The following is a 10,784-nucleotide window of genomic DNA, read 5'->3' on the forward strand; positions in this document are numbered from 1 at the left end:
TCACACTGTTGTTCTCTTGAGTGAAATTTACCTGGCCTGGTAGAAGATTTGCAGTGAGAGGAGCCATTTCTGTCAGAGAGGAACCAGGGGTCCTTGTTTCTATAAGAGACGTAAAAGGCCTATGTCCTCACCTTGATCAGCAGTTGCACCATTTTTCTCACAAATTTGATTTCCATTTAAGGGTAGGAGGGAGGCACACTAGTAAAGATTCTCCTTCTTCCTAACCCTCTCCCTGAAAATTCCAGAGGGTGTGCTTATGGCTTGTAGTCTTGATAGGTGATCATCGATGAGTTAATAAAGAAACTGGACATGAATCTGAATGAGGACCTCAGTTCACTGTCCACTGAGGAGCTTCGGCAGCGTGTGGATGTAGCTGTAGCTCAGATCGTCAACCCAGCCCGAGTGAAAGAACAGCTGGTTGAGCAGCTGAAAACTCAGATCCGAGACCTCGAGATGTTCATCAGCTTCATCCAAGGTCAGAGGAGGGATGGAAAGAGAAGGGTGGCTGGATGTCATCATGATTATGTGTATTCTGAGTACTAACACCTCAAGGTGTCAGTCCTTGATGTATATGTAAGTGGTTTGATCACTCGGCAAGGGAGCCAGCATGGTGGAGTAGAAAGGACGTGGATTTTAAAACCAGAGTTAAAATCTCACCCCTGCCCCTTACTGGCTTCGTGTCCTTCGTAGACTAATGAGGTTAGGCAGGTTCCTAACCTCTTCAGTCCCGCTCTCCTCCTCCATAAAATGATGATTCATGTTTCCTTCACTCAGCAGGTATTTATTGAGCCAGCTAGTATATGCCAGTCACTGTTCCACATGATGAAATACTATTTGTAAAAGTCATGTCACGTGGTAGGCACTAGTAAATGGTATTTCTCCTTTAAAAATCTGCCAAAAAGAGGCTAAATAAATGTCTCCTCTTTGTAACTTCTGACTGCAGATGAAGTAGGAAGCCCATTACAGACAGGTAGTGGACACTGTGAGTGCAAGGCCAGTGGGAAGACAGGAAACTGCTCCTGCAGAACTGGCAGCAGCAGACCACCTCCAGGAAACAGCAAAAGTAAGTACAGCTTCCAGAATGCGCAAATCTATGGAGACAGAAAGTAGATTAGGGGTTGCCTAGGCTGGGGGATCAGGGAGAAGTAGGGAGTGGGAAATGCCAACAGTACACGGTTTCTTTGGGGGGATGATGGTTGCCCAACTCTGTGAATATACTAAAAACCACTGAATTATACACTTTTAATGGGTAAGTTGAGTGTTATGTGAATCATATCTCAAAATAGTTATTACTAACCAAAAAAAGTAAGCCCAGCGACATCCTGGGTGGCTCTTGGCTTCATGTGGGACCCATGCTGTGTCTCAGAAGCAAGACCGGATCTCAGCTTGTGACTTGCTGACTGTCCCTCTGATGACTGTGGCCTCTCACTGATGAGTCGTTGTGTTTTCTACGCAGCGAAGGCAGAAGACATGAAGAGAGTTCGGGAGACGGGGCTGCACCTGATGCGGCGAGTGCTGGCAGTGCTCCAGATCTTTGCTGTTAGCCAGTTCGGTTGCGCCACGGGCCAGATCCCGCAGACCCTGTGGCAGAGGGACCAGGCTGACAGGGACTACTCTCCCTTACTGAAGAGGCTGGAGGTGTCAGTAGACAGGGTGAAGCAGCTGGCCTTGAGGCACCAGGCGCACGACCACTTCAGCAGCTCCGCCGGCCTCCAGGACCTCTCTCTGGGAGGCAAGGACGAGCTGACCATGGCTGTGCGGAAGGAGCTGACTGTGGCCGTGAGGGACCTGCTGGCCCATGGACTGTACGCCTCCTCACCGGGGATGAGCCTCGTCATGGCCCCCATTGCCTGTCTGCTGCCGGCCTTCTCCTCGGCCCCCGAGGCCATGCACCCCTGGGAGCTCTTTGTAAAGTACTACCACGCTAAGAATGGCCGTGCTTACGTGGAATCCCCCGCCCGGAAGCTCTCACAGTCCTTCGCCCTGCCTGTCATGGGAGGCACTGTGGTGACACCCAAGCAGAGCCTGCTGACAGCCATTCACGTGGTGCTGACGGAGCACGACCCTTTTAAGCGCAGTGCAGACTCGGAGCTGAAGGCCTTGGTGTGCATGGCACTGAATGAGCAGCGTCTCGTGTCCTGGGTGAACCTCATCTGCAAGTCGGGGTCGCTCATCGAGCCCCACTACCAGCCCTGGAGCTACATGGCACACACGGGCTTTGAGAGCGCCCTCAACCTGCTTAGCCGCCTCAGCAGCCTCAAGTTCAGCCTCCCCGTAGACCTGGCTGTGCGCCAGCTCAAGAACATCAAAGATGCCTTTTGATGAGAATGCCCTGGCCCCAGACCAGCATCTTGCTCAGTTAGGATAGATGGTTAGTCTTCTAGGATAAGAGCAAGAATTAGGAGGAGGGGCTAAAGACAATTTCCCTAGCCGGATGATGCAAAGTCTCTCTCCCCATCAACTTGGCATCTCAGAAAGATATGCTGGAGACCCTCTTGTTAAAAGGTTTTGCTCTGGCGTGTATCCACGGTGCACATGTGAGCACATATACTTGAGCCTGTTGAAAAGAAGTCAGTCATGGCACACACTCATCACGCCATGTCTGATTTGTAGAAAATCCGGGTTGCTGTAACCATTCTCTTCACGGTGGTGAGGGACAGCATGAGTGAGTTGTTGGTCCTGGAAAACATTCGACTTAAGGCTCCTGTCAGTCAAGTTGCGGGCCATCTTCCTTCACTTGAAGCAGGTTTGAGAGAGTCCTAGGTCAGAATTCAGATTCCTTTTGTGAATACTGATGCCTCTTTCTCCCCAAGGTCAGGGGAGGCCGTGTGTGTTCCATAGCTGCCTCTAAAACCGGGAGTGGGAATATCTGAGAACAGCATTTGTAAGGGTGTTTACCACAGTTGATTTTTTTTTTTTTTTTTTTTTGGCTGTGCTGAGTAGCTTGCGGGATCTTAGTTCCCCGACCAGGGATTGAACCCCGGGCCCACAGCAGTGAAAGCACCGAGTCTTAGCCACTGGACTGCCAGGGAATTCCCCACAGTTGATTTTAATATGAGCCCTTTTTCATGTAGAGGTAAGAACTGAAATCTGTCCCTGACCACATGGTCCTTTCCTCACAGCCCAGATGATGGTCTTTTGGTTTTGGAGCTGGTTTACCAGGACAGCCACCATCTGGTACCATGTCCTCTGGCGAGTAACGTTTCCTCTGCGCGCCTCCCAGCTCCTCAAAAGGAAACGTGTTCAAGGTGTGTTCCATGTGTCCTGGAGGCTGGATGGTGGAGGAGGTCTGACCATGTGATCATACTACAGCGGGGGTAGGAACTGTGGCAGATCACTGGTGACAAAGAAGGGGCTTGGCATTTCCTTGTAAAACTGACTCTAGACTGGTCCTATTGGATGTCTTTTAGCCTTTTTAGTTCATATTTGCCATTCAGCTTGCATCCTGCTCTGGGACTCAGCAAAGATGAGCAAAGTGTATCACCTTCTGGAAAGCCAAATCGGTTCCCAACACTACCGATTCAGCATCGTTTCATGTATTAAATTGCCAGCTGCACTTTGTGTCTGCACTATTATGTAGTGCATTTTAACTTAATTTTTTTAGTAAGATATTATTTAAGATATATTCTTGATAATTCATTAGAATTAGTCCTCCTTCATGTGAAACAGGATAAGTGTAAAATGTTTTGAAAAATGGTATCTGTGGTTGCTAATAAAATCATAGTATTTTGTGTAGCTTCTCTGCAAAGACCTTAGAGACTGTTGGCTTTGGTTTATAAGTCTGGGCATTGTCAACGTGTCTGATCCAGATCAGTGTTTCCTTGAGCAATGCCTGGCTCCTGGCCTTTCTGCCTCTTCTCTGCCCCCTGCGCTGGATCAACTCAGCTTTGATGGTGTTTCCCCCACTACTTCCCTTGAACAAATTCATGAGAAAGTGTCGTTGGCATTATCATCCCAGTCATATGGCATAGCCCTGGATCACCCCTGTATTATCTTTTTCCAATCCTCACAAAAACTGGTATTAAGGTTTTTATGCTAACATCATGAGAAGCATTTTGTGTGTGTGCCATCCTAATTTAATTCTCACTACATGTAAGGCAGGACAGTATTATCCACATTTTATAGCTGAGGAAACTGAACTGCAGAGGTTAAGTATTTTGTCCACGTTTACATGTTGGAAGAGCTGGGATTTGAACCCAAGTTGCCTGAATCCAAATCCTATGGTCTTTATACTGTTAATGTTACCTCATTGTATCATGCTGCTTCTAGATATTTTGTTCCTCTCTCTCCTTTATCTACCCCCTCACTTCACCATCACTTTGTGGATAAACAGGTATTTTCCACATGCCTTCCGGAAATTTCAGCTGCCAAAGGACTAGGCTGCAGGGAGATGGGCAGACAGCCATTGCTCTGCCAAGTTCTTCATGAAACTTAAAGACATGTAGAGACAGAGACAAGCCTGCCAGCAGGCCAGCAGTCACATACCTGCTAGTCACTAATAACATCTGCATTATAACTGAGGACAGAGGTCTGTGCTTGGCTTGGAGTGAGGCGGACAGGATGAAGGAGGAGAGGAGGGACTGTCAGCCGAGGTCTAAGGCTATGCAAGAGCAGAATGAAAGAGAGCCATGGATATGTATCCAATGAAAGTGCAGGGTCCATTGTATGATCTGCAAGGCATCGTTAAAGATTCCCAAGATGCTCTGCCTTCATTCATTCACTATTGAGCACCCACCAACTGCTTGGGCCAGGCTAGGTGCTCAGAACTTATCTCTCCCTGCCTTCAAGGAACACAAGGTTTAGCAAAGGAGGTAGCAAGCCAGTTGGAGATTTGAGTAGCTTGTTAAAACACAAATTGCTGGGTTCCATCCCCAGAGTTTTTTATTCAGTAGCTCTAAGAATTTGGATTTCTAACAAGTTCCCATGCCTGTTATGCTGATGCTGCTGGTCTGGGGACCACACTTTGACAGCCACTGATCCAAACCAACTGAACTATGTTCTATAGTAAAATTAAGTATGGATTGGATTGCTGAGGGAGCATATAGAGAAGGAAGAGATGAATTCTGCCTGGGAGAATTCTAGAGTGGCCTTGAAGGATGGATAGGATTTTGCCCAGCTGCAGTGGAGGAGAAGAATAACGAAGCATGGAACAGCTTGCGTCAAGACCCTGGCGCTCAGAAGGGGTCGGATCTTTTGAGTAGTTGAGCTGGCTGGAACCCAGGTGGTATGTGAAGGGTGTGGAGGAGACAGGAACTTATACTGCAAGGAAGATAGAGAGGAAGGGAGTGAGAGTTCAAACTTTGGTACAGAGAGCCAACAAAGGATTTCAGGCAGGTAAGTGGCGGACTTAAGAGTTGTGTTTAGAGAACTTTCTAAAAGTAAGATCTATAGCTCATGGCTCCACACCAGACCTGAATTGGAATCTCTTCAGTTGGCAATGCATATTTAATAAGCATCCTAAGCAATTTTTGACCCACCCAAAGTTTTGATGAGGGACTGGAGAAAACAAAGAACTGAAGCTGGATCAGTTAGGGAGCAGGTGTAAAAGGATAGAAAAGATTTAAAAGACACGAGGCAAAATTCACAGGATTTAGTTACTAATTTGATTTGGAGAGTTTTAGTATGTGATAAGAGTTCAAGGCAATGATAAGATTTCAGGGTTTGGTTTCTGTTTTCCAAGAGAGAAACAACAAAAGAGACAAGCAGACAAGGAGGCTGAAAGAAGACCATGGAAGTGGAAATGGACAGGGTCGTGTGGTGCAGTGGCAAGAGCGGCTTGGGAACGGGGGAACCTTGATCCGCGCCACCAACTCCATGACTTTGCTGCTCTAGAACTTTCCTCTCATCTTTGAGAGGACAGAGTAGACGATCTCTGAGTTCCTTTCCAACTCTACAATGTCATATTACAAATTAAAACAAAACATTTTCATTAAATATAGAAATATAAGTACATAATTAGGGTGATAAACTATTGGAATGAAGTCCTGAGGGCTGCAGGGGAAATTGGTCCCTGGAGCCTGAAGAAATGATGAAACTCTGATTGTTCCCACGTCTTGCCCAAGACCAATCCTATAGATTCGTCAGTGTTCAAATGAGCAAAAACTATAAGATGGTTTCTCTTTCTCTTGAACTCGGAAGACACCTAAGGAGCCATCTAAAAACACTCTTCCAGTAAGTGATGGGAAATAATTCAGTTTGAGAGCCAACTACACCTGGGTTCAAACCCAGATTTGATGATCAGAGCCTTAGGCTCTCTAAATCTCAATTTCCTCATGTCTAAATGGGAGGAAAATACCCAAGATGCAGATTCCTGAGAATTAACTAGCAGTTGACTTACCTAAAGTGCTTAGCATCTTGCCTGGCACAGAGTGGGTACGCAATTTGGTGACTGGGTAAACAGTATGGGCTCAGGAGGGCTGCTTAAATCTGAGTTCCCAGCTTGATCACGTACTAGCTGTGGATTGGGGGCAAATTACTTAACCTCCCCAAACCACAGTATCTTCAACTGTGGAATGGAGATAACATTACTTATCCCTTAGTGTCTTTATGAGGATCAAAAGAGATAATACACGTAAATAGATTAACTTGGCCTGACAGGGTACACGGCTGCTAGTATCATCATAATCGTCCTTCATCTCCCTCCTTTATTCTAGTCGGAAATGTCTCTGACATCATTAGACTCTAAATGTTGAGGGCAAGTTCCCTTGTTTGATCTTCGTCTCTTCCTAATGCGTAACTGTACACAGTTGGTACTAATAAATGTCCTATTTTGTTTCTTACTGTTCCAAAGCAAAAAAAGTAAATTTCAAACTGTGCCTCCCCCACCCGCTAGCGCCAGAGGAAGGAACTGCAACCAAGGGGGCAGAGGAGCAGCTGCGTCCACGTAAATGCCTTCCGGGGGAGGCGGAACTCCTTTGCCCTTTCTACTGCTGGAGCTGCTCATAAAGTCTGATTTGAATAAAAAAGCTGCCAGGCCTTCCTTTCCCTTCAAGAGCTTCTTCCGCCCTCAACACATTCTGAGCGCCACGCAAGAGGCGGGGAGAAGCCCGAGGGGGCGGGACAGGAAGTGAGGTCACCCTCCCCGGGGTGAAAGGTAAGCGGAAGTGCCTTTTCTTCCTCTGCTGTAGTCCTGAGAGGTTGATGCCGGTGGGTAGCGGCTGGGTCAGGGTATTACAATCCGCCGCCATCCGCGGCCTGGGGGTCGAGCTGCGGGGTGGTACCGGGTGCTTTTCATTCCTCGGTCTCTGACGGCTTCGTAGCGGATCCTGTCCTGCGAGCAGGACCTGCGGGCGGCCTGAGCCGAGACGGTAGTGAGCGCCGCTGAAGTTTCGGGCCCACAGCCTGAGCTGGTGGGTTTCTGAGCGGCCCCTTCTCTTTCCTCTGCAGAAATGGGCAAGTTCATGAAACCCGGGAAGGTGGTGCTGGTCCTGGCCGGTCGCTACTCCGGACGCAAAGCGGTCATCGTGAAGGTACCAACCTTGCGAACCTGTGCCCCTTTGTATCCCGTGAATGGGGCGGGCGGGCAACTTGGAATTCAAGGCCTAGTTTGGGGGCATTACCCACTGAGCATTGCGAATGGTGGTGGGGCGGGGGTGAATGCATGAGAGCTTTTGAGAGAGAAAGACGCAAAATAACAAATGGGAGTTGAATTGGACAGTTATCACCCAACGCGTTCTCTATCAAAGAGGTTTAAAATAATACTAATGGCTGACGTTTATTGAACGCTTGCTTGGTGCCTGGCGCTGTCTTACAGGTGTCGTCATGTGCAATCCTTGCGGTAACCATAAGGTTACTTTCTACTGCGAAGGTTTAGAGATGTTAAGTTTCACCTGAGGTCAAACAGGTAGTAAGTGCTGCAGCTGGGACTCCGTAAAAAGAGGAGAAATTGTTTCTAGTTAAAATGGTAACAGCATAATCTAGCCGTTCACTGTTTGCCTTTTACCTACGTCTTTAGCCTTTTATGAGATTTTCCTAAGCTCTGGCCACATACACCACTGCTGTTGACTGTTGGGGACACCGGGGCACCCTTGGTTCCCTTGCCTCCGTCTACCTGAGGCTGGTTTTGGAGTTAGGCAGCTGGGTTTGGAATCCTGCCTCTGACCCTTCCTAGCAGTGCAATCCTGGAGGAAGTTAAGAGATGTAAAGTCCTGAGAACTAGTGCTTGGCATATAGCAATCACTTCATAATTGTTAACTGTTGTTACATTTTAAATCTCTTACCTCCCAGGAACCCTTCCAGATTTTTCCTGGTGGGAAGGATACCACCCTTTTTGCTGTTACTCTTTGGGCATTTAGCATAGCACTTAGAATGTCTGCTTTGTGTGGTTTTTTGGGGTTTGTTTTTTTTTTTTTTGCGGTACGCGGGCCTCTCACTGTTGTGGCCTCTCCTGTTGCGGAGCACAGGCTCAGCAGCCATGGCTCACGGGCCCAGCCGCTCCGCGGCACGTGGGATCTTCCTGGACCGGGCCGTGAACCCACGTCCCCTGCATCGGCAGGCGGACTCTCAACCACTGCGCCACCAGGGAAGCCTATGTGTGGTTTTTATAATAGTGGGTCTCAGAGGCCTAGGGGTTGAGGGTGTTCTTTCCATACATGCCCTACATCTAGCAAAGGGCCTAAATAGCAATAACATGTAATTCTTGCTCATTCAGAACATTGATGATGGCACCTCAGACCGACCCTACAGCCATGCTCTGGTGGCTGGAATTGATCGCTATCCTCGCAAAGTGACAGCTGCCATGGGCAAGAAGAAAATTGCCAAGAGGTCAAAGATCAAGTCTTTCGTGAAAGTTTATAATTATAATCACCTCATGCCCACAAGGTGAGCATTTCAAGAATGGGAATGAAAGTGACTTTTTCTGACTTTTCCCACTCTCTGCCCTGCTGAATAAGGAGACAACCTTGTGGCCACTCCAGTGGAAGAGACATCATTTTCAATTTGTCATTTGGCCGTGGTTTCCAGTGTTGCCTCTTTAATCCATCTTGGAAGTGTTCACTTTCCTGTCATTTTCTGTTGATTTCCCTGACTTGGCAAAGCCGGATTGAAAAACCTCTTCCAAACTTGCTCTTGATCTGTCTCTCTCCTCACCTGAAAATTCTTTGAAGTGTTGAGTAAAGGTTGTTCCATTTGTTTCCAGCCACAGTAAACAAACAGGCATAGAATCTGGCCTGCCTTCTTCCACTCTCAAGGATAATAGTTATTTTAGGGTAGGGTAGTTGTGGGAAACTGAGAATGAATTGTGAAGTTTTTCAGTGGCTTGAATCTATGTAAATGAGTTTGTTAAAACTGGGCATTTCCAAAGAATATCATCAGGACTTTAGCACAGTTTTGATGATAGCTCCTATGGAGTCAGACCTTAACATGCCAATGTCCCAGGAGTGGGGCGGAGGGGTGAAGGCCCTGGCAGCATGTGGGCCGCTCCTACCTTCCTGCCATTGTCCCCAGGTACTCTGTGGATATCCCCTTGGACAAAACTGTTGTCAACAAGGATGTCTTCAGAGACCCTGCTCTCAAACGCAAGGCCCGACGAGAGGCCAAGGTCAAGTTTGAGGAGAGGTAAGTAGGCTTTGGTAGTGAGTGCTGGAGTATGGTTTCACTCTTCTCCATGAAGACAGCTTTGTCTTCTGTGATTCCTCCCCTCATTGGTGTCCTTTCTTCCCCCCTCTAGATACAAGACCGGCAAGAACAAATGGTTCTTTCAGAAGCTGCGGTTTTAGGTCTGTTTTGTTTCAGTCATTAAAAATACCAGAAAAACACCAAAAAAATCCATGTGTCTGCCTGCTTCTTGTTATTAGACTAGGAAAGAACATTCATACGATGAGAGACACTGGGTGGTGGATGAGGGACTGTGGGAAAATAGAAAATAAAAGGTAAATCTGCCTTTATGAGACATGGGCTACTTCTGTCCATAGCCTCATAATCCTTTAATGGTCTAGCTGCTCAATGGGTAAAATGTGATATTGAACTGTTTCCCCAAAAGAGCTACTCTGGACATTTTTAGGTGTGGAATTGTTTAAGCATCCCTGGCTTCAACCCATTACATATCTAGAGAGCTGTTCCCCCTCCCGCCACGCCCCCCTCGTTGTGGCAACCAAAAGCCCCTCCGAGTGGACACCATCTTCTTTGGATTAAGAGTCACTAACTTGAGGTGGTTTGTTGAACCAGAGTGCCAGATTTGGTAGGTCAGAATTCAGCATCTTGTCAAGTGATGTTGGTGCTGCTTGGTCGAGGACCACACTGGAGAACTGCTCTAGATGGGGATGGACACCAACAATGAAGGCCTGAGCCCCAGAGCAGCCATTCCTAGTGGGACCAAGGAGAGGTCCCCAAATGGTCTGGCTATCAGAGACAGGCAAGAAAGGGGGTGATTCAAGGGGTTTGGGCTCTGGATTGTCACCACTGTGTTACAGGAAAGGCATTTGGCCCTTCTATAGCATTTTACCTCTCATTGGATACTTAACTGTGACAGGTGTTACTGATGAAATAGGTTCTCCAGCCAAGCTGGTACTAAGTCACTAAATGGAACTAGGATTCAAATGGCCCTATTTGCCAAGCTTCACACTTGGGACACTTTCAGCTGGGGTGAGGGATGGGGGCTTGAGAAAGGGGCTCAGTAAGTTACTCTGAGTGGGAAGCCCTGGACTAGGTCAAAATAGAAAACTTATATCCTGGACTGTTTTTGTTTTTATCGTTTGTTTTTGCGGTACGTGGGCCTCTCACTGTTGTGGCCTCTCCCGTTGCGGAGCACAGGCTCCGGACGCGCAGGCTCAGCGGCCATGGCTCAC

The 10,784-nt window shown here is 47.6% G+C and overlaps 2 protein-coding genes across 4 annotated transcripts; both read left to right on the forward strand.

Moving 5' to 3' along the window:
* The first annotated feature begins 50 nt into the window (after nucleotides 1-50).
* On the forward strand, nucleotides 51-4,051 carry RUNDC1 (RUN domain containing 1). Its single transcript, XM_028485562.2, has 3 exons — nucleotides 51-475; nucleotides 944-1,063; nucleotides 1,457-4,051. The coding sequence occupies exons 1-3, from the start codon at nucleotides 310-312 to the stop codon at nucleotides 2,320-2,322; spliced, it is 1,152 nt and encodes a 383-aa protein (XP_028341363.1). The 5' UTR covers nucleotides 51-309; the 3' UTR covers nucleotides 2,323-4,051.
* A 3,006-nt stretch (nucleotides 4,052-7,057) lies between these two features.
* RPL27 (ribosomal protein L27) lies at nucleotides 7,058-9,741 on the forward strand. 3 transcript variants are annotated; one of them, XM_007102100.4, is made up of 5 exons: nucleotides 7,058-7,146; nucleotides 7,387-7,469; nucleotides 8,651-8,820; nucleotides 9,445-9,555; nucleotides 9,668-9,741. In XM_007102100.4, exons 2-5 carry the CDS (start codon nucleotides 7,389-7,391, stop codon nucleotides 9,714-9,716), a joined length of 411 nt encoding a protein of 136 aa, XP_007102162.1. In that variant the 5' UTR covers nucleotides 7,058-7,146; nucleotides 7,387-7,388; the 3' UTR covers nucleotides 9,717-9,741. The 3 variants fall into 3 exon arrangements, with proteins under 3 accessions (XP_007102162.1, XP_028341361.1, XP_007102163.1); XM_028485560.2 differs by lacking the exon at nucleotides 7,058-7,146 and adding an exon at nucleotides 7,147-7,167; XM_007102101.3 differs by lacking the exon at nucleotides 7,058-7,146 and adding an exon at nucleotides 7,184-7,307.
* Nucleotides 9,742-10,784: the final 1,043 nt, after the last annotated feature.

The sequence above is a fragment of the Physeter macrocephalus genome, unplaced genomic scaffold, assembly GCF_002837175.3.
Source record: "Physeter macrocephalus isolate SW-GA unplaced genomic scaffold, ASM283717v5 random_455, whole genome shotgun sequence".
Classification (NCBI taxonomy): domain Eukaryota; kingdom Metazoa; phylum Chordata; class Mammalia; order Artiodactyla; family Physeteridae; genus Physeter; species Physeter macrocephalus.

What these genes read in the sequence shown, in the direction of transcription:
- RPL27 (XM_007102100.4), top strand. Translation starts at nt 7,389, where the DNA reads ATGGGCAAGTTCATGAAACCCGGGAAGGTGGTGCTGGTCCTGGCCGGT. An exon ending in GCAAAGCGGTCATCGTGAAG is followed by an intron (nt 7,470 to 8,650) that starts GTACCAACCTTG and finishes TTGCTCATTCAG; the next exon opens with AACATTGATGATGGCACCTC. An exon ending in AATCACCTCATGCCCACAAG is followed by an intron (nt 8,821 to 9,444) that starts GTGAGCATTTCA and finishes CATTGTCCCCAG; the next exon opens with GTACTCTGTGGATATCCCCT.
- RUNDC1 (XM_028485562.2), top strand. Translation starts at nt 310, where the DNA reads ATGAATCTGAATGAGGACCTCAGTTCACTGTCCACTGAGGAGCTTCGG. An exon ending in GTTCATCAGCTTCATCCAAG is followed by an intron (nt 476 to 943) that starts GTCAGAGGAGGG and finishes TTCTGACTGCAG; the next exon opens with ATGAAGTAGGAAGCCCATTA. An exon ending in ACCTCCAGGAAACAGCAAAA is followed by an intron (nt 1,064 to 1,456) that starts GTAAGTACAGCT and finishes TTTTCTACGCAG; the next exon opens with CGAAGGCAGAAGACATGAAG.